At 52.3% G+C, this 21,243-nt stretch overlaps 1 protein-coding gene across 1 annotated transcript; it reads left to right on the top strand.

Annotated features, from left to right (window-relative positions):
* Positions 1 to 5,552: 5,552 nt before the first annotated feature.
* SNAI1 (snail family transcriptional repressor 1) lies at positions 5,553 to 11,553 on the top strand. Its single transcript, XM_017529925.2, has 3 exons — positions 5,553 to 5,726; positions 6,412 to 6,939; positions 10,549 to 11,553. Exons 1-3 carry the CDS (start codon positions 5,645 to 5,647, stop codon positions 10,731 to 10,733), a joined length of 795 nt encoding a protein of 264 aa, XP_017385414.1. The 5' UTR covers positions 5,553 to 5,644; the 3' UTR covers positions 10,734 to 11,553.
* Positions 11,554 to 21,243: the final 9,690 nt, after the last annotated feature.

Genomic DNA, 21,243 nt, shown 5'->3' with positions numbered 1-21,243 from the left:
AAAAACAAAACAAACAAACAAACAAAAGATAATTAGCTGGATGTGATGCCTCACACCTGTAGACCCAGCTACTCTTGAGGCTGAGGTGGGAGGATCACTTGAGCCTGGGAGGCAGTGGTTGCAGTGAGCAGAGATTGTGCCATGGCACTCCAGTCTGGGTGACAGAGACTGTCTCAAAAAATAAAAAATAGCCGGACGCGGTGGCTCACGCCGGTAATCCCAGCACTTTGGGAGGCTGAGGCGGGCAGATCACGAGATCAAGAGATCAAGACCATCCTGGCCAACATGGTGAAGCCCCGTCTCTACTAAAAACACAAAAAAATTAGCTGGGCGTGGTGGCATGCGCCTGTAGTCCCAGCTACTCGGGAGGCTGAGGCAGGAGAATTGCTTGAACTGAACCCGGGAGGTAGAGGTTGCAGTGAGCCGAGATCGAGCCACTGCACTCCAGCCTGGCACCTGGTGACAGAGTGAGACTCTGTCTAAAAAATATATATATATATATAAAAATTAAAAAAAGTTAGAGTCAGGTGTGGTGGCTCACACCTGTAGGCCTGTAGTCCTAGCTGCTCAAGAGGCTGTGGCAGGAGAATCACTTGAGCCCAGGAGATGGAGGCTGCAGTGAGCTATGATCAAGCCACTGCACTCCAGCCTGGGCGACATAGCAAGACCCTCTGTCAAAAAAAAAAAAAAGAAAAAGAAAAAAGACAATACTCTGTGTTGGACAGCTTTTGAAAAGGGGCCCTCAACTCCCTGCTAGTGGGAGTTTAATCTTTTTGGGTGACATTCGGACAAATGTATCAACATTTTATATAACATATCCTTTGATATGGAGTGCAAAGATGCGTGTATATATAGGGCATTCATTGAAATTGTCACATTATTTGTAGTAGCCAATAAATTGCAATCTAACCTAAATGCCCATCATGAGTCTTCTCATTAGGTAAATTGTGTGGATGTGGTACAATCCATACAAAGAAAAGTCTGCAGCCTGTAGAAAGTTAAGGGCACTGCATGTCATGATATGGGATGATTTTTAAAATACCGAATATTGCTATAGCATTACCCATGTGATAACGATTCAAAAGAAAAAAAATGTTATTATAGCAAATTGTAGGCTAGTGTGGAGGTTCCTATTTGTAATACATAAAGGGTTATATATATATGTGTATATATATATATATATATATATGTGTGTGTTTGTGTGTGTATATATATATATATATATAAAACACAGGACCTCACTCTCTTGCCTAGGCTGGAGTGCAGAGGTGCGATCTTGGCTCACAGCAGCCTCTACCTCCCAGCTCAAGTGATCCTCCCACCTCAGCCTCCCGAGTACCTGGGACGACAGGCAGGCAACATGCCTGGCTTTTTTCTTTTCTTTTCTTTTAAAGAGACATGGTTTTGCTTTTGCCCGGGCTTGTCTCAAACTTCTGGGATCAAGTGATCCTCCTACCTTGGCCTCCCAAAGCACTGGGATTACAGGTGTGAGCCACCACGCACTGCCCATGCACATGTTAATAAATACGTAGGCCATCTCTGGAAGGTCATACAAGTTACTAGTTTAAAAAAAAAAGTTGCTTTGGGGAGGTAAAAGGAGGTCTGGAATGGAGGGAGACTTCTTTTAGCTGGGTAATTGTAAATCACATTATTTAGCTACTGGTTTTACTTCTAGTGGGAGATCGGCACCTGCAGAAAATGCAGGCTTCTGTTCAAATGTATGTTCAGAAACCTTTCGTGATCCAGAAGCCTTTCGTGATCACACAAGGTATTCCCAGATCGCCCTCCCACCAGCCTTCCACCCCCAAGAAAAGCGCGTGCGCCCAGCACCCCGCGACGATTGCAGAGAGGCATCTTGGCCAGCAGAGGGCGCCAGAGGACCGCGCCCCGGGCCTCGGGCGGGACCCCCCTCGTGCGGGGAGGGAGCGAGGGCCTGGCCCTGCCAGGTCCAAGGCCGCCAGGACTGGAAAAGTTGCCCATTTCCGGGAGGACCTGACACCACAGTATCAAAATTGTCACCTCGCCTTCCGCTGCAAAGGGAGCTGGACCGCGGCCGAGAGGCCTGGCCCGAAGCCTCTTCTCACTTCTTGGTCTCCGCCGCCTGCGGGAGGGAGGGTGGCGAGGGCGGGTCTGGAGGGGGCGGCGGGGACAATTCGATCCGATCCGAGCAAGTCCCCTCCCCTCTGCGTTGCCGCCCACCCACATGCCCCGCGCCGGTGCCCGACCATTGAAGGAAAGTGGAAAGCGTGAGGCCCAGGCGGTGGCTGCCTGCAAGTACTTGACGGAGCGTCCACCACTGCTTCGAGGAAAGCAGAATAAGGCCACGAGACAGAAAGGTGGGCTAGGCGCGGTGGCTCACTCCTGTTATGTCACCAAGTTGGGAGGCCAAGGTGGGAGGATCGATTGAGCCGCAGAGTTCGAGACCAGCCTGGGTAACACAGCGGGACCCCATCTCTACAAAAAATAAATTAGCCAGGCATGGTAGCGCGTCCCAGCGAAGAAAGGGGGAAAATGAAAAAAGGTGGGTTCTTGGGCAGGGGTGGGTCCTACTTTAGCTAGGGTGATCAGGGGAGGCTCCCCTGAGGAGGTGACTTACATTTTTTGTGTTAAATATATCATTCATTCCTAAAAGTGTTTAAATTGTCTATGTACACTGAATGTCATGAAGATACTGTAAAATAAAGTCTGTGTACAGTGTACTAATAATAAAGATCCCTCTCTGCCTAGGAAATAGATCATTACCAAAATTCTAGAAGCTTCATGTGCAGTCTGTTCTTGCCTCCCATCCCCACCAGCCACTCTTCAGAATTTTGTATCAAACATCTCCTTGCAGCCAGCGCGGTGGCTCACCCCTGTAATCCCTGCACTTTGGGAGGTTGAGCCCAGGAGTTCCAAGCTGCAGTGAGCCGTAATCGTACCACTGCCCTCCAGCCTGTGTGACAGAGCAAGACCTTGTCTCAAAAACAAAACAAAAAAGCACTTCCTTGCTTTTCTTTCTAATTCTACAACCCCCACATACATCCTTAAATAATATAGGGTTTCATCTGCCTGCTTCAAAACCTCATGTAAATCCAAATAACTATGCTTTTGTTTATGACTTCTGCTCCACACTGTGTTTCTGAGATTTATCCCTGTGGCTGCACGGAGCTGTGGTTGGTTTTTGTTGCTGTATAGTATTCTGTTATAGGATTGCACCGCGGTTCATTCATCCATTCTACTATTGATAAACAGTGATGTTGTATCCAGTTGTGTTTTTGATTTTTTGCTATTAGAAACGAGGTGCAATATCCTTTTGTGTTTTTTTCTGGGTTTGGGGCTGGACAGCACTTCTTAACCTTGCTCATTATAATTCCAAGGGGAGTTTTTTAAAATGCTGATGCCAGAGGCCCCACCCAAACTAATTAAATCAGGATGTGGGTGGGGGTGGGTGGGCAGAGGCTTAGGTGTTTTAATCCTTCCCTATGGGGATCTAATGTGTTGCCAGAGCTGAGAACCCCTGGGATGCAGTTGGCTTGAGGACGGACTTGCTGGGAGAGGAGAGTCACCTGTTATGAGCTGATGCAAAACTTTTCCAAGTGACTGTGACCACTGACACTCTTGCCTGTCCTCACCTCCTCATCCACACTTGACGGTGACCACATTTTTCCTTGTTGTCCTTCGGATAGGCGTGAAATGGCATCTCACTGTGGCTTGAATTTGCCATTTCTCTCTTCACTAAACGAGGCTGAGCAGTTGGTGAAGTTGCTGCTGAAACAAACAGTGAAGGGCAGCCAGTGGGAAGATCTAGAAGCAAAAGACTTAGAGGAGAGGAGGAGGAATGGCAGGTGCCAAGGTGGGAAAGGTCTGGGATGTTGGAGGCACAGAAGGAAGGCTGGGGGCAGGATCCTTGTGGTTGGGGGAGGGAGAGAGGCTCAAGCCAAGGTCAGCTGGGGTCAGAGCAGCGGGCCGCGTTGGCCGAGGAGAAGACTTCAGCTTTTACTCTGAGACAGGCGCATGGGAGGGTCTGAGCAGAGGAGCGGGTGATCTGGCCTCACTCTAGCTTCAAGGAGAGGATTGTGATTGCAGCTAAATTGACATGGGAGGGGGAGTATTCTGCGTAATGACTACTTGTTGCCTGTCTCCCCCACCCTACTCCCACTCTCCAGTTAGAACCAGGGGAGGATGGTTTTGCTCACTGCTGTTACACCCGGCACCAAGTGACCAAAACAGACAATAGTCCTGCCCTTCTAGTTGGTGGTGGTGGTTGGCGGGGAGGGTGCGTAAAGGTATTCGTAGTCTTCCTTCACAGGTGGAAACAGGCATGGCGAGACCTGTGGAGTTTATTTCAGCACAACCCCTGGGCCTGGCATGCCTCCCAGGGAAGCTGGGGTGGGGGTGCAGCTGCTCCTCACCTGGGCCCAACCCACATACATTCAGTCAGGGTCCCCTAGGAGCGGTGAGAGCCTTTAGACAGGATCGGGGATCTTCAAAGGGCTCAAGAGACACACCCGCCTCATCCCAACTCTCTGCCGGCCTACGGGGATCTTTTTCAAGGAAACTCTAACCAGGTCCCTCCTCAGCTGAAAATCCTTCGGTGGCTCCCCAGTGCCCTTGAGGCAAAGTCCAAACTCCTCACATCTGACCTCTCCGGGTCTGGCCACCCCACCCCATCCCTGGGAGCTGCTCTCCAGGAGTTACTCGGAAGCAGTTCCGGTTCTTCCCTCCGGCCTTTCCCCTTGATAATTCTTCACTTCCTCTGGGAAGTCACCCCGACCCCCCTGTCAGGTGACCCGCCTCTTAACGGTCGCCGCGTCCCGTCTCTCCCCCACCAAAGCACACTTCCCTTTGCATTGTAATTGTCTGTTTACTTCGTCTGTCTCCCCCACTGGACGGGTAGCTAAACTTCGAGAGAGGCTCTGAGTGTCCTGTCCAGGGCTGTGCCCCTGCCCCAGGTACAGTCCCCCACACGTGCTGGAAGCTCCGTAAACACTGGCTAAGGGAAGGAACGGGCGCATTTCGCTAGCTGAGCCAGGCTGCTTTGCAAAAAAGCCATGGCATTTCATGCTGCCAAGAGCCACGTGCGATGTCCGTTTCCTCGCATCCTCCCCAGCAATATGCATTTCCCTCCTCAATGCCACGCTCTCCAGGCGCCAGCCGGGCGGAGGAAATTTCCGCCCCCTCCCAAGCCCGAGGCGGGGGCGGGCGTCGGAAGGTCAGGTGTCCCGGCCGGTGCGCAGCGCCAGGGGGCGTCAGAAGGGCTCCGACCGCGGGGCGCTCAGCGGGTGGGTGCGAGGGGTCCCGCCTCGCAGGGGCCTAACTGCGCCCGATGTCCCGCCCCGGACAGCCCTAGCAGTGGGGACGACCCGCGCTGCGCTCCCGAACCCCGCCTCGCAGTAGCCTCCGCCCGGACTCCCAGCGCCACGCGGCGCGAGCCGGGTCCGCCCCCGGCGCACCTGCTCGGGGCGTGGCCTTCGGCGGAGGCGCGCCTCCAATTGGTGCGGAGGTGACAAAGGGGCGTGGCAGATAAGACCCCTCCCATGCCGCCCCCTGGAGTATTTAAGGGAGTTGGCGGCGCGGCTGCACTCATTGCGCCGCGGCACGGCCTAAGCGGTGGTGCTCCTGCGCTACTCCTGCGCGACTCGGCGACCCCGGTGCGTTGGCCACCATGCCGCGCTCTTTTCTCGTTAGGAAGCCCTCCGACCCCAATCGGAAGCCTAACTACAGCGAGCTGCAGGACTCTAATCCAGGTGCGTTGGAGGGGTCCCGGGCTCCAGGAGGTTTGAGGGAGACAGGCGAAGGCTGCGTGGGGGGCACCTGAGGGAGGCGGCCTGCCTGGGCCAGGATCGATTCGAAGGATGTTTTGTGGAGCATTGAGGGCTCGGGCTCGGGAGACCGGCAGGTGGGTCTCCAGTCCCGGGGATCTAGCTGAGTGGTTGGGGGTGGGGGTGCTGTGTAGCGGGCAGGGGCCTTGCGCTTGGGGGGCCTTTGTAGCCTGCGAGAGGCGCAGGAGCTCCTGAGAGGGGAAGGAGGCCTGTGCCAGGAGGGCCCGCCGGACGCTGCTGGGGAGAGTCCGGAGTCCAGAGGGTTGAGGGGAGGGGTGGAGAGACCAGATGTGTGTGATGAGGGGGACTGGGCGGAGTGGTGGCTCCGGGGCTGGGGTAATGGGCTTCTGGCCTCAGGCCGGGGACTTGGGAGCAGGAGACGGAGATCTGGAAATGACCCTCTTCAAATAGGGGTCCTACCTGTGAGAGAGAGACTCAGGTTGGGTGACCTGGGCGAGGAGGGCGGGAATCTGGTCTGTGCTATGGATAATTTTATTGATCTAATTATGTGTTGAGAGTCAGCCTTACCCAGCCCCTGGCCAGCGGTGGACTCCCGTTTGTTGATTGAGTGAATGATTTAATTAACGCCTGACTGCTCTTTCTCCCTCAGAGTTTACTTTCCAGCAGCCCTATGACCAGGCCCACCTGCTGGCAGCCATCCCACCTCCGGAGATCCTCAACCCCACCGCCTCACTGCCAACGCTCATCTGGGACTCAGTCCTGGCCCCGCAAGCCCAGCCAATTGCCTGGGCTTCCCTTCGGCTCCAGGAGAGCCCCAGGGCAGCAGAGCTGACCTCCCTGTCGGATGAGGACAGCGGGAAAGGCTCCCAGCCCCCCAGCCCACCCTCACCGGCTCCTTCGTCCTTCTCCTCCACTTCGGCCTCTTCCTTGGAGGCTGAGGCCTATGCTGCCTTCCCAGGCTTGGTCCAAGTGCCCAAGCAGCTGGTCCAGCTCTCTGAGGCCAAGGATCTCCAGTCTCGAAAGGCTTTCAACTGCAAATACTGCAACAAGGAATACCTCAGCCTGGGTGCCCTCAAGATGCACATCCGAAGCCACACGCTGCCCTGCGTCTGTGGCACCTGCGGGAAGGCCTTCTCCAGGCCCTGGCTGCTGCAAGGCCACGTCCGGACCCATACTGGTAAGTGCCCCTCCTGGCCCGCCCCACTGCTTTCTCTGCCAGCTTTTGTGAATCTGTGCTTACTTTCTCATTCGCAAAGTTGTACATGGAGGCCCCGAGTCTCCTAACTTCTAGCCCAAGTTCAGGGGCCTGGCTTCTCTGGAAACCTTTGGCAGAAATGTTCCATCATCAGCTAAGCAGATGGGCAAAGCAGACACCTTCACAATCCCCTGTAGCCAGTTTCTCAACCAAATGGGTAGGAGCTGGATATGGGAAAGGTGCTACCAGCACCTTGTGGTGGTGGCCAGGTGTGAAGGGGTCCACTCGGCCCCACCCTCTCCTGATTCACCCCTCCCTGGCCAGACAGGATGCTGTCAGACCCCCCACCTGGCTCTGAATCCTGCTTTGAGAACTTTCTCAAAGCTTGGGCTGATGTTTCACTTCTGTGAGCCTCATTTTCCCTATCTTTCAGAGGGGCATGAGAGCAGCCTGTGGGGTTTCTATCCAGGCTAAATGCAGGAATGCGTATGGGAAGCACCTGGCAAAGTGCCTGGTACCTGCTAAATGCTCACAAAATGCTTCCTTGCCATTTGCTCTGCTTCCCTGCTGTGTGACTTTGGGCAAGCAACTTAACCTCTCTGAGCCTCAGGGGAGGATGATGATAGCGTATATTTTAGAGAGTGGCTGTGAAGGTTGATAATCACTTTATGCTAATCACTTTACAGTAATTTATTATACCTGATGGTTCTCTGGTCTGCTTCCCCACCCCCACTCAGTCCTATCTGGCAGACCAGGAAATGGCATCTTTGGGGCAGACCAAGACGTGAGTCTTGGTGTCTCGAAAATTTACTAAATGCTTAGAAAACTTTCTGGTTGTGGAGAAGAGGTAGAACTTTTTACTGGCATCTTATTCGACTAAGGCTACCCATTTCTCTTCCTTTGTGCACCCTTAGCCCTGATTTTAACATGTAAAGGTCCAACTGCCTGGCCTTCTGGGTGCCTGCCCAGCTCACAGGGCTCTATTTTGGGAGCGTTGAACCCCTCAGGGTGCTGCTCTCCTGCCCCCCCCCCTCGCCCCCCATCCGGCATTATTTTAATGTAAAGGCACGGCTGAGACACAGAAATCCCCTTGAAATGTATCACTGCTGTCCTCATTGACTCCCATTGTGTGCCTTAATGGTGGGCCCAGTGGGTGGGGGCTGGGAGGGGTAGAGCAGGTGCATGGGGCAGCGGTGCCCAGCACCTGTTCCAGTCACAGCTGCTGGCCCAGTGCGTGGCAGGCCCCTTTAATCCGGGGGGTATCGCATGTATGGTGCCCCCCTCGGCGGCCTTTGTCCCCGCCGGCCTGGTGCCGATTTCACACTTGCCAGGAGAACCATGAAGGCGTCTGCGGGGCGCGGGATCTGAGGAGTGGTGGTCTTCGACTCCTGCGTGTGCACACAGCCCCACTCCCAGAGCCCATCATGTCCTAGAATGTCTCCTTCCTCTTTTGTTCGGGTGTGTCTCATCACACTTAGAGCACTTATTGTGCAGGAGGCAGTGCTCAGGGCTTCACCACAGCCCTGGGAAGGGGGTGCCATCATATCCCGCCCAGTCTTACGAATGGACTCCAGCCCCTTTACCAGATCTCCAGAGTCAGCCCTTAGTTCACAAGTGAGAACTTAACTTTCTCTTTCACATGAAGACTCAGAATGCAATCAACAAACCCTTCAGGCCTGGCGTGCGGAGGCTGCTGGGCAGTGGCAGAGTGGAGTAGCATGCTCGCCCAGCCATCCCCTCCCCCGTCCCAGGTCCCCCACCCTGTGGAGTGGTGCATTTCCAGAGACGGAGCCCAGCTCTCAGGCACTCCATAGGTCACTGTTGAATGTACAGGTCCCATTGGAAGCATCCTCTGGACTCCCTCCTACCCTGCTAGCTCAGTGTAGCACCCTAGGTACCCAGGAGGTGATGGAATTAATTCACTCCCAGCTCTTAAATTCCATCCAGGCCGGGCATGGTGGCTCACGCCTGTAATCCCAGCACTTTGGGAGGCCAAGGCGGGTGGATCATGAGGTCAAGAGATCGAGACCATCCTGGTCAACATGGTGAAACCCCGTCTCTACTAAAACTACAAAAAATTAGCTGGGCATGGTGGCGCGTGCCTGTAATCCCAGCGACTCAGGAGGCTGAGGCAGGAGAATTGCCTGAACCCAGGAGGTGGAGGCTGCGGTGAGCCGAGATCGCGCCATTGCACTCCAGCCTGGGTAACAAGAGCGAAACTCCGTCTCAGGAAAAAAAAAAAAAAAAAAAATTCCATCCAGCACTGGATTTAACAGGCCAGCCCTGGCCTTGGGGCGTATCGGACTGGGTGTGAAGGGATTGGAGAATTGCATATTTTTTAAAAAGACTGTTCAGTATTATAGAATCGTGTCTGGCACATAGTAGGAGCTCCATAGATTTTTAAAAAATTTATAGACAGGGTCTTTCTTTATTGCCCAGGCTGGTCTCAAACTCCTGGTTTCAAACAATTCTCCTGCCTCACTCGGCCTCCCAGAGTGATGGGATTACAGGCATGAGCCACCACACCCAGCCTCCATAGGTTTTTGTTTAATGAGTTACTATTATGACTTTTTGTTTGGAAAATGCTGCGCCCCCAAGAAAAGACAAAACAACATGATTGGTGTTTTTGGAACTAGGCTTTTGGTTGGAGCAGGGATAGTGACGAGGCATGAGTGAGGGGCAGGTTCCTCTGAGGCCTTTTTATTTTTAAAAACAGCTATTTCTTCTCTAAGGGCTTATTGAGGACTGAGTTCCCAACACAGCCTCAGCCAGGCAGATGGTGTGTCGGGGGGCGGGGGGCGCAGGTTTCTGTAGCCTCTTGCGTGGTAGAAAGGGGCCCAGACCCTGGGCTGGGGCTTAAATGGACTCAGGGAAGCCCCTGCCCTTATGGGATACAGCCTCATTGGAGAACAGACAAGATTTGGGATTGCGGTGCAGGAGGTGGGGTGCTGAGGAAAGCAGGCTGCTGGCTGGGCCCGGGGGTGGCCTACCCAGCCTGGGGAGGCCTGGTAAGGCTGACTAGCTTTGGCCCCCAGCAAAGTAAATCAAGGAATGACTCCAGGACCGTAAGGCACACCAACCACATTGTCCCTTGACTAAAGGCAGTAAGGACAGTGGGTGAAATCAGAGGCTTTGGGGTCCTACCAGGGGACCCTGAACATGCTACTTCTGGGCCTCGGCTTCACCATCTCTGAAATGAGGACCACCGCAGGATTGAGTGACAGTAAGACCAATCAGTAAAAGTGTGCAGTCCTCATTGCAGACCCCTTCACACGTCCCTGCAGGATGATGAGTGCTGTACCCCATCTCCTGTCACTTACCGACCCCTATGAGTGGGGGGTGAATAGCCCCATTTTACAGGTGGGAAGATGCGGGCTTAGAGAAGCCGGACAGCTTGCCTGGAGTTGTACCATGGGAAGCAGTAGAGCTGTCAGGTCCCAGCCTTTGGACCCTGGCTGCGTGTTTCGCTGTGGCCTGGCTTTCCTGGGATCATGGGATTCTTTCAGGGTTTGGGGCACGTGGGGAGGGATTCCCATCACTGCCAACTGTTGTCCCACGGCTCACTCAGCCTTTCTGCCGTTCTGTCCCCAGGCGAGAAGCCCTTCTCCTGTCCCCACTGCAGCCGTGCCTTCGCTGACCGCTCCAACCTGCGGGCCCACCTCCAGACCCACTCGGATGTCAAGAAGTACCAGTGCCAGGCATGCGCTCGGACCTTCTCCCGAATGTCCCTGCTCCACAAGCACCAAGAGTCCGGCTGCTCAGGATGTCCCCGCTGACCCTCTAGGCTCCTTCTTCCTCTCCTTACCGGCCTCCTCCCCAACAGCCTCCCCAGCTCCAGCAGGAAGGGCCAGGTCCTTCTCACTGAATTCCCTCCTGAGCGCCCCACTTCTGGCTGCCTCAGCCCCACAGGACTTTGATGAAGGCCATTTTCTGGTTCTGTTTCCTCTGCCTGGGTCCCTCGGTGGGCTCTGGAAGAGGCCTGCCCGTGGCCACTTCTGTGGAGGGAGGGCAGCTGGCAGCCCCAGGCCGGGGGCTGTCCTGAGCTGGCCTTTCTAGGTTTTTGTATCCAGAGCTGTTTGGATACAGCTGCTTTGAGCTACGGGACGAAAGCTGACAGGCTCACTGGGAAGCTCCCACCCCACTCAGGGGACCCTACTCCCCTCACCCCCACCCCACAAGGAACCCTCAGACCACCCTCCACGAGGTGTGACTGACTATGCAATAATCCACCCCCAGGTGCAGCCCCGGGGCCTGCGGAGGCGGTAGCAGACTAGATGCCCCAGCCCGGACAGCTATTTCAACCTCCTGTTTGGCGGGGTGGCACCTGTTTCCCGGGCAATTTAACAATGTCTCAAAAGGGACTGTGAGTAATGGCTGTCACTTGTCGGGGGCCTGAGTGGGGTGCTCTGGTCTGACCCATGTGTCTCCCAGAACTATTTTGGGTGCCCGACAGGTGGGCCTGGGAGGAAGATGTTTACATTTTTAAAGGTACACTGGTATTTATATTTCAAGCATTTTGTATCAAGGAAACGTTTTGTATAGTTATATGTACAGTTTATTGATATTCAATAAAGCAGTTAATTTATATATTAAAAAGCTTCTTTGTAATACAGGGGTGGGTGTTTTGAAAGGTCTTTGGTAAGGGAGAAGGGGACAGGAATTCCTGAAGCTTAGATATTCTGACACAGCCTAAAATCTTGTCCTTGGGAACCTCACAGGGCTTTGGAGTCCTGGGTGACACTGTCAGGGATCTTATGGGATGGGTTTTCCCCTCGGCCCAGGTGTCTTGCCTGCTGGCATGTGGGTGAGCCGCCAGCATCCATGCGAGCTCTTCACTATACATTGTGGCTCTTGCTTCCTTTCTAGAATTTTGAAGCTGATCTGACCCTCGGGGTGCAAAGCTGGCTTCCTGGGCCTTATCAGCTAGGCAGGCAGCAAAGCTCTGTCCCAGCACTGCAGGTCTTTTGGGGTGGGATTGGCCGCTTCCCCTAGATGTGAGTGGAATTTGACCAAGGAGACAGAGGATGTCCTTCCTGTTTCCAAGGGCTCCGGGCCCCTCGGGCCTCCGTGTCAGCCCCACACCTCTGTCTTGTTGCTGGGTACCAAATGGCCTTTGATGCAAGGAAATTGGCTGGCTGGAGCCAGGAGGGTGAGAAGCCAGGCCAAAGGGTAGGGGTCACTCAGCTTCCTGCTCCCAGGACCGCGGGGACAGTCAGCTTGTGTCCTGGGCTAGGGTAATTCACTCCCCACTGGCCGGCAGTGGTGACCTCACCACTGGGGGCCTCCTGGGGCCAGGAGAAAATGAGTGTCCTTTTTGAACACAAAAGGTGCTGGAGGTGCCAGTTTCCTGCGAGGAGCTGAGGCGTCCCAGAGCTTCCCAGAGCTTCGGAGCCCCAGAGTCAGGCTGGGGGTGGGGGCAGCTTCATGTTCCAAAGGAGAGATGATTCTTTCTTCTAAACAGGAAATGGTGACCCGCAGGCCGGGAGCAGCCCTTAATGACTTGCAGCTTTCCTCCCAAAAGGAAAAAAAAACGTTCTCTAACAATCGCCAAATTGTGGCCTCCCTCCCTGAAGGGAAGTTAGGGAGTTGGGGGAATGGGGGTTGGGCATCAATGAGCTGAAGGCCTACTGTTTCCTGGGTCCCTGCAGGTCCCTCTAGGCCACCTCCATCCACCCACAGTAGGTGCTGCCTCTGCATGAATGATTTCATGACTTCACATAATCCCGGAGGGTTTGGCCTCGGGAAAATGAGGCGCAGAGGTGGGCTTGCCTGAGGTCACCAAGCCTGGCTCTCCGGTCATCCTGGGAGTTAGGTAGGCCCGGCTCATGCCCCTGCCTCTCAGGACACTTGGAGCAAGGCTCCCTCCCTCTGTGGTTTGTTTTATAGTTTCTGCCTCTATAAAATTGGTGACAGTAGTGCCTTCCACTCGAGACTGTACAGAGGTGTTCATTCAGGGGTTTCAAGGGGACCGTGTGTGCCAGGTCCTGGGGTTACAGCTATGAACAAGACAGGCCATCCCTGCGCTCATGGGACATATGTTCTGGTTGGGGAGACAGAAAACAAACCAGTGATTAAATAAACAAGCCGCTTTCTACAGCGATGAATGAAGGAGTGCCAGGCACTAGGGAACAGCGGGGTGGGGCTCCCCAGGCCAAGGCGGTGAGAGCCCTGAAGAGCTGACATTCCAGCCTGGACCTGAAGGAGGAGAAAGACGAAGGGGAGGACCTGGGGGAGGGCACAGCAAGCCTGCTGGAATGTGCTGCCCCCACGAGGAAGACCAGGATGGCGGAGGGACCGGGAAGATGGTGGGAGAGGAGAGGGGCCCAGCTCTGCAGAGCTTGTGGTGATAAGAAGGTGGGAATTTTGTCTAAGCCCTTAGAGCAGACTCAGGGGCTTTAAAGCAGACTGGTGCTGAGGCCTGCTGTACCTTTCCCACGAAGATCTCCCTGGCTGCTGGGAAGAATGGAGCTCAGGGGTCCAGGAGGAGAAAGGCAAAAGCTGGCAGACCATGAGAAAGCTAGAGGGGGCTGGGCACGCTGGCTCATTCCTGTAATCCCAGCAACTGGGGAGGCCAAGGCAGGTGGATCACCTGAGGTGAGGCGTTCGAGACCAGCCTGGCCAACATGGTAAAACCCCATCTCTACTAAAATACAAAAATTAGCTAGGTGTGGTGGCACATGCCTGTACTCCCAGCTACTTGGGAGGCTGAGGCAGAAGAATTGCTTGAGTTTGGGAGGCAGAGTTTGCAGTGAGCTGAGATCGTGCCACTGCACTCCAGCCTGGGACACAGAATGAGAGCCTATCTCAAAAAAAAAAAAAAAAAAAAAAGGCCAGAGGGGAGGTGGGAGGATGGTAGCCTGGCTCAGAGTGTTGGTGGCCTTGGAGATGACGCCTGGATTTAAGAAACTTGTGGCAATTGTGCCCACCCAGCCCAGGGCCTGGAACGCCTGAGCTGAATAACTCAGTGGCTGAGTTATTCCGTACTATTAACTGGGAAAGCTGGATGTGGTGGCTTACATCTGTGTAGGTCCAGCTATTTGGAGGCTGAAGTGTGAGGATCACTGGTGCCCAGGAGAAGGCCAGCCTGGGCAACATAGCGAGACATTGTCTTTACAAAAAAATTAAGAAACTTGCTGGACGAGATGGCTCACACCTGTAATCCCAGCACTTTGGGAGGTCAAAGGTTGGGGAATCACTTGAGACCAGGAGTTCAAGACCCCCTGGCCAACATGGTGAAATCCAGTCTCCATTAAAAAAATACAAAAATTATCTGGGTATGGTGGCTCGTGCCTGTAATCCCAGCTATTTGGGGGGCTGAGGCACAAGAATAGCTTGAACTTGGGAGGCAGAGGTTGCAGTGAGCTGAGATCGTGCCACTGCACTCCAGCGTGGACTACAGAGTGTGACTCTGTCTCAAAAAAAAAAAAAAAAAAAGCTGGGCTTGGTAGAGTGCACCACCAAGGGGATGTCAGTTCTAGAGGGGTAGATACTATAAGGCTGAAAAGAGAGTGGCACAACGTCTACATTCCCATCCAGAGCAAACCCCACATCACTAAGTGAGAAATCAATCAGCTGAAGATATGCTCTCTTCTGTGGGCAGAAGAGGGGTGAAAATAATCAACACGAGACTTATTCTTTTATTTATTTATTTTTTGAGACGGAGTTTCGCTCTTGTTACCCAGGCTGGAGTGCAATGGCGTGATCTCGGCTCACCGCAACCTCCGCCTCCTGGGTTCAGGCAATTCTCCAGCCTCAACCTCCTGAGTAGCTGGGATTACAGGCACGCACCACCATGCCCAGCTAATGTTTTATATTTTTGGTAGAGACGAGGTTTCACCATGTTGACCAGGATGGTCTCGATCTCTTGACCTCGTGATCCACCCGCCTCGGCCTCCCAAAGTGCTGGGATTACAGGCTTGAACCACCATGCCCGGCGAGACTTACTCTTGTTTGTATTTGTATACGGAGACTCTGGAAGTTAGGACAATAATCTAACAAAAGTGGTTCCCTAGGGGGTTGTAGAAGGTGGGATTTGGGTGGATGAAGACTGGAGGGAGGGAGGAAGAGAGCCATTTTTAAAAGACTGTTAAGACATTTTCCTTTGAAATAATTGCAACCTGTCAGAAATGGCAAGAAACAGTAAACTGGAATCTTTCATTCAGATTATTCAATACGTTAACCTTTTATCACATCCACATCTTCCCTGTCTCCCTGAACCATTTACTTTTTTTTTTTTTTTGAGATGGAATCTCACTCTGTCGCCCAGGCTGGAGTGCAATGGCACGATCTAAGTTCGCTGCAACCTCTGCCTCCTGGGTTCAAGTGAACCCTATGCTTCAGCCTCCCGAGTGGCTGGAATTACAGGCGTGCACCACTACACCAGGCTAATTTTTGTATTTTTAGTAGAGATGGAGTTTCACCATGTTGGTCAGGCTGGTCTTGAATTCCTGGCCTCAAGTGATCTGCCTGCCTTGGCCTCCCAAAGTGCTGGGATTACAGGTGTGAGCCACCGCGCCCGGCCTGAACCATTTGAGAATATGTTGTAGACACAAGGCCTCTTTACTGCTAAATATTTAAGCTATGTTTCCTAAGGATAAGGACATTCTCCCATAGTTTCATGATCAAAATTAGGAAATGTAACATTAGTGCAATGCTTCTCTGTAACCCACAGTCATGAGCACATTTCTACAAAAGTCCCGATGATGTCCTTCACAGCATTTTGGGGTTGTGAGGGAATGACCAGGAGGCAATGCAAGGATCACACTCTGTTTCACTTGTCCTGACTCATTTTTGTTTTTTGATTAAAAAAAAATTTTTTTTAATAGAGACAAGTTCTTACTCTTTTGCCCAGACTGTTCTGGAACTCCTGGGTTCAAACAATCCGCCCGCCTCAGTCTCCCAAAGTGGGGATTACAGACATGAGCCATGGTGGCCAGCTACTTGTCCTGATTCTTTTTTTTGAGATGGTGTTTCGCTCTTGTTGCCCAGGCTGGAGTGTAATGGTGTGATCTTGGCTCACTGCAACCTCCTCCTCCGGAGTTCAAGCGGTTCTCCTGACTCAGCCTCCTGAGTAGCTGGGATTACAGGCATGCGCCACCATGCCCAGCTAATTTTTTGTATTTTTAGTAGAGATGGGGTTTCTCCATGTTGGTCAGGCTAGTCTTGAACTCTCAACCTCAGGTGATCCGCCTGCCTCGGCCTCCCACAGTGCTGGGATTACAGGTGTGAGCCGCTGCGCAGGACCGTCCTGACTTTAACCTCTTTCATCCCGAGGCATCTCCTCAGCCTTTCTTTGTCTTTCAGGACTTTGGTGTTTTTTGAAGAGAACATGCCAGCTGTTTTGTAGAATGCTCTCCGGTTTTTTTTCTGATATTTCCTCATAATTACATTTGGGATATGCACTTTGGGCAGAACCACAGAAGCAGCGTGTGTCTTTCCAGGTACAAGGTGTCATGAAGCACATGAGGTCAGCACATCCCAACACTGACATCAATTTTGACTGCTTGGTTACAGTGGTGCCCGCCAGCCAGGTTCCTCCTTGCTGAAGTTCCTCTTTTCCCGCTTTGCACTCCATCTGTATCTTGTGAGGAGGTGCTTGGAGACTATGTGAATATCCTATGATGCCTCAAACTTTCATCCACAAGTTTCAGCTCTTTCTGGTTCTTTTTGCCGAAATCAGTTACATGTTATGATGGTGGTTACCGAATGGTCATTTTTTAACCCCATCATTCCTTCTACTTTATGGGCTGGCTTTCTCCTGCAAGACTTCCCCTCTGTTGGGGCAGGGTCTCACAGCTGTGGGGTTGGGAGAAACGGGGCTGGGAGCAGCAGGATCTGGCCAGGCCATTAGATCCTCCCTGGGGATTTTCTTTAAAACGAGTCCAGGAAATAAACTGGCTATAAAGCCAGTCTCCATGCAAGTGTCCAGGGAGGCAGGTCTGGGGCCAAGGCCATCTCTGGCACATCTGGGCTGCATTAGTGACCTGACGGCTACTCATGGGTGTCCTCTGAGCTGGGACAAGGGTCTCCTGGTAGACAGAGATCAGGGCTGTCCTTGCTCTTCTTTGCTTTCAAATTGTCTCTTTCTTTCTTTCTTCTTTCTTTCTTTTCTTTCTTTATTTCTTCTTTCTCTCCTCCCTCCCTTCCTCCCTCCCTCCCTCCCTCCCTCCCTCCCTCCCTCCCTTCCTTCCTTCCTTCCTTCCTTCCTTCCTCGTTTTTTTTTTGACAGAGTGTCACTCTGTCATCCAGGCTGGAGTGCAGTGGCTCAATCTCAGCTCACTACAGGCTCAACCTCCTGGGCTCAAGCAATCCTCCCAGCTCAGGCTCTTGAGTAGCTGGGACTAAACACACATGCCATCATAACCAGCTAATTTTTGTATTTTTGGAAGAAATGGAGTTTTATCATGTTGCCTAGGCTGGTCTCAAACTCCTGAACTCAAACTATCCTCCCACTTCAGCTTCCCAAAGTGCTGGGATTACAGTCATGAGCCACCACACCCAGCCCAAATTGTCAGTTTCCTAAATGTTACAGGAATGTATTCCCTCCTTGAAGAGTGAGAAGGTGAGATGTCAAGTTCAAGTGGCATGTGATCAATACCCTCTATCCTTATGCCTTTACTGTCCCCAGCATGACGCCGTGGAGAGCTTGGTTTACATCTTTGTCAGTTAAGAAAATAAGCAACTATTTTTCTTTATTTTTTTAATGTTAGGAACCTCTTTTTTTTTTTTTTTTTTTTCGAGACAGAGCCTTGCTCTGTCACCCAGGCTGGAGTGCAATGGCGCGATCTTGGCCCACTGCAACCCCTTCCTCCTGGGTTCAAACGATTCTCATGTCTCAGCGTCCTAAGTAGCTGGGATTACAGGTGTGTGTCATGAAGCCTGGCTAATTTTTTTGTATTTTTAGTAGAGACAGGGTTTCACCATGCTGGCCAGGCTGGTCTTGAACTCCTGGCCTCAAGTGATCCACCCGCCTCAGCCTTCCAAAGTGCTGGGGTTACAGGCGTGAGCCACCACACCTGGTCCATTTTGAATTTTTGTTTTTGAGTTCGTTTAGCCAGACTTTGCTGTGACACCCACAGTTAGGTGATCTATTAGTTTCCCAGGGCTGCCCTCACCAAATTCCCATGAACTGGGTTGAGAACAGCAGAAGTTTATTCCTTCACGGTTCCGGAGGTCAGAGCGGGACATCAAGGCATCATCGCAGGGCTGCACTCCTGCCAAAGACTCTAAGGGAGAGCCCTTCCTTGCCTCTTCTCTGTGTCTCTGTTTCTCTCTGTCTTTTTTTTTTTTTTTTGAAATGAAGTCTCACTTTCTCATCCAGGCTGGAGTGTAGTGGCACAATCTCAGCTCCCTGCAACCTCTGCCTGCTGGGTTCAAGTGATTCTCCTGCCTCAGCCTCTGGAGCAGCTGGGATTACAGGCGTGTGCCACCACCACATCCGGCTAATTTTTGTACTTTTTGTAGAGAGGGGGTTTCACCATGTTGGCCAGGCTGGTCTCGAACTCCTGACCTCAGGTGAGCTGCCTGCCCCGGCCTCCTAAAGTGATGGGATTACAGGCATGAACCACCTCGCCCGGATGGCCATCTGTTTCCCTTAAGACACCAGTCATTGGATATGGCGGCCACCCTGATCCAGGATGATCTCATCTTTACTTGATTGCATCCACAAAGATCCTGTTTCCAAATAAGGCCACATTCACAAGTCCTGGGAATTGACTTGAACATCTCTGGGGTCTACAATTCAACCTCAGGTGTATCGGTGGCTATAGCCAAAGGTTAGGCAAGTCTTTCTCAGGACCTGGAATGAATCCAGGTGCACTTATTTATTGTTTTATTTGGGGGTGGGGTCTCACTCTGTTGCCCAGGCAGAAGTGCAGTGGTGTAATCACAGCTCACTGGAGCCTCAAGTAGATCCAGGAACTTTTTATTATTCACTCACCAAACCCTGCAGGAGGGTCAGGAAGGCGGTCTGGAGGAGGGAATCCTTAGGAGGAGACTTGGGAGGTGAGTAGAATTTTGCCTCTGTCCTCTCTCTCTCTCTCTCTCTCTCTCTCCAGGAAGAGAGAGAGCCCTAGGTCAAAGCTCCACTAAGGCCTGATTGCAGAGGTTACCACATGAGCAGGCAACCCAGGGTTGGGTGATAGCCGCAGAGGGAGAGGTGGGCTTTATCCTGAGGGCACTACAGGTTTATCCTGAGGGCACTGGGGAGCCACAGGAGGGCCTGGCAGGGAGAGGACTGAGTGGGTTTCCTCTTTGGAAAGATCCCTGGGGCCACTGTGATGGGAGCAGGTCTGGCAGCAGGAAGAGCAGCTGAGGAGGCGGCCATGGCCCTGTGGTGGTGGCAGAGGAGGCAGGGATGCTGTTTGGTGACCCATGGATAAGAAGACTGAGGGAGGAGATAAAGGATGGTGCCTGGCCTGGATTTTTCACCAAGTCAGGGAAATAGGGACCCAGGGAGGCAAAGAGCAATCACTCAGGTGAATGATGATGGTAACAGAAACACTTAGTCCCGGTTCACTACCTGTTTTGCACAGATTATTTAATCATCACAACAGCCCAAGGCAATATGGGTATAAGAGGCAGTCCTGCAGAGGTTAGGGGCTCCAGAGCCAAACTTCCTGGGTTCCGTCTCTGCTCCACTGCCTACCTGCTGTGTGACCTAGAGCAAGCTGTTCAACCTCTCTGAGTGCTCATTTTCTTATCTGACAAGAAGCCCTTCCTTCCTGGGGTTGTTGTACAGATTCAGTGAGTAAATGCTTATAAATTGCTTGCCCTTGGGCCTGGAAGAGTATAAGTTTCAGTGGCTGTGACTGTGCCCATTTTACGAATATGAAGAAAGGGCTCTGGGAGAGTAGCACAGCTTTCCAAGTCCATCTAGAGGATAATCCTACTGTTTCAGGTGCTCTGCGTCCCTTACCATAGTCTGAGGACCTGAGTTGGCCTGCAGATGCCCAGGGTCTGGCATCCTGTGTCATCCCCTGGAATCCTGAGTGCCAGGGCTGGGCAGCCCCAACCTGGAGCCAGGAGACTTGCCATGCACACTTCCTCTCTGGGTACAAGCTGGAAAGTCCTCAGGCTAGGGGACCCAGGGCACCAAACTCAATTCTATTTAGCTGGAGCTATGAGCTGAAATAAAGACTTTATTCCAGGGCTGAAAAGGTAGCAGCAAGGAGAAATGAAACCAATGTGTCACTCAAGGGAGCCCTCAGGATGGGGATCCCTCAAAGAAACCCATCTTTACCCCAGGGAAAGACCCAGCTCTGGGCAAGGGGCTTTCCCAAGGTCATCAGTCTTCTGCTTGCAGGTACAAATGCCACCAATGCCTCACTTTGTGACCCCAGATGAGTCCCCTCCTTCTCCAGGCTTCACTTTGCAGGTCACCAAAGTGTGCTCAATCTTTGACCCAATAACAAAATAAAAAGCACATAAACACATACATTTTACCCAGCATGCTTCAGTAAACACCATCAACAGCTTAAAAGCCCAGCACAAGCAGATTGTATGTGTTACTCGGAGTCCTCATGTGTTCTGAAAACTTTGCAATTATAGATGATTATACAATCCCTAAAATATACATAGTATGTACTCTCTCTCTCTCTCTTTTTTTTTTTTTTTTTTTTTGAGACTGGGTCTTGCTCTGTCTCGCAGGATGGAGTGCAGTGGCATGATCTCGGCTGGCTGCAACCTTGACCTCCTGGGCCCAAGTGATCCTCCCGTCTCAGCCTCCTCAGTAGCTGGGACTACAGGTACATGCCACCACACCTGGCTAATTTTTGTATATATATTTTTTCTTTTGTAGAGACGGGGTCTCGACACGTTGCCCAGGCTGGTCTCAAACTCCAGAGCACAAGCGATCCTCCTGCCTCAGCTTCTCAAAGTGCTGGGATAACAAGCAGGAGCCACCACGCCCAGCCCATTGTATGTATCTCATATGAACAGAGAAAGAATAAGCCTGGCACGTGATTAGCAGCCCAAAATGCTGCTGCTTTTTTTTTTTTTCTCCTCGAGACAGAGTCTCTGTCTGTCACACAGGCTGGAGTGCAATGCCACAATCTCGGCTCACTGCAACCTCCACCTCCCAGGTTCAAGCACTTCTCCTGCCTCAGCTTCCCAAGTAGCTGGGATTACAGGCATGTGCCACCATGCCCAACTAATTTATATATATATATATATATTTTTTTTTTTGAGTCAGAGTTTCGCTCTTGTTACCCAGGCTGGAGTGCAATGGCGCAATCTCGGCTCACCGCAACCTCCGCCTCCTGGGTTCAGGCAATTCTCCTGCCTCAG

This window comes from Cebus imitator, unplaced genomic scaffold, assembly GCF_001604975.1.
Source record: "Cebus imitator isolate Cc_AM_T3 unplaced genomic scaffold, Cebus_imitator-1.0 Scaffold62, whole genome shotgun sequence".
Taxonomy (NCBI): domain Eukaryota; kingdom Metazoa; phylum Chordata; class Mammalia; order Primates; family Cebidae; genus Cebus; species Cebus imitator.
The sequence above is the reverse complement of the archived record's forward strand: the minus strand, read 5'-3'. Positions and strand labels throughout refer to the sequence as shown.

Bases quoted from the DNA above. Each gene is read 5' to 3' on its own strand.
- SNAI1 (XM_017529925.2), top strand. From the start codon at position 5,645: ATGCCGCGCTCTTTTCTCGTTAGGAAGCCCTCCGACCCCAATCGGAAG. The intron at 5,727-6,411 runs GTGCGTTGGAGG...TTTCTCCCTCAG, and splicing joins GCTGCAGGACTCTAATCCAG to AGTTTACTTTCCAGCAGCCC. The intron at 6,940-10,548 runs GTAAGTGCCCCT...TTCTGTCCCCAG, and splicing joins CCACGTCCGGACCCATACTG to GCGAGAAGCCCTTCTCCTGT.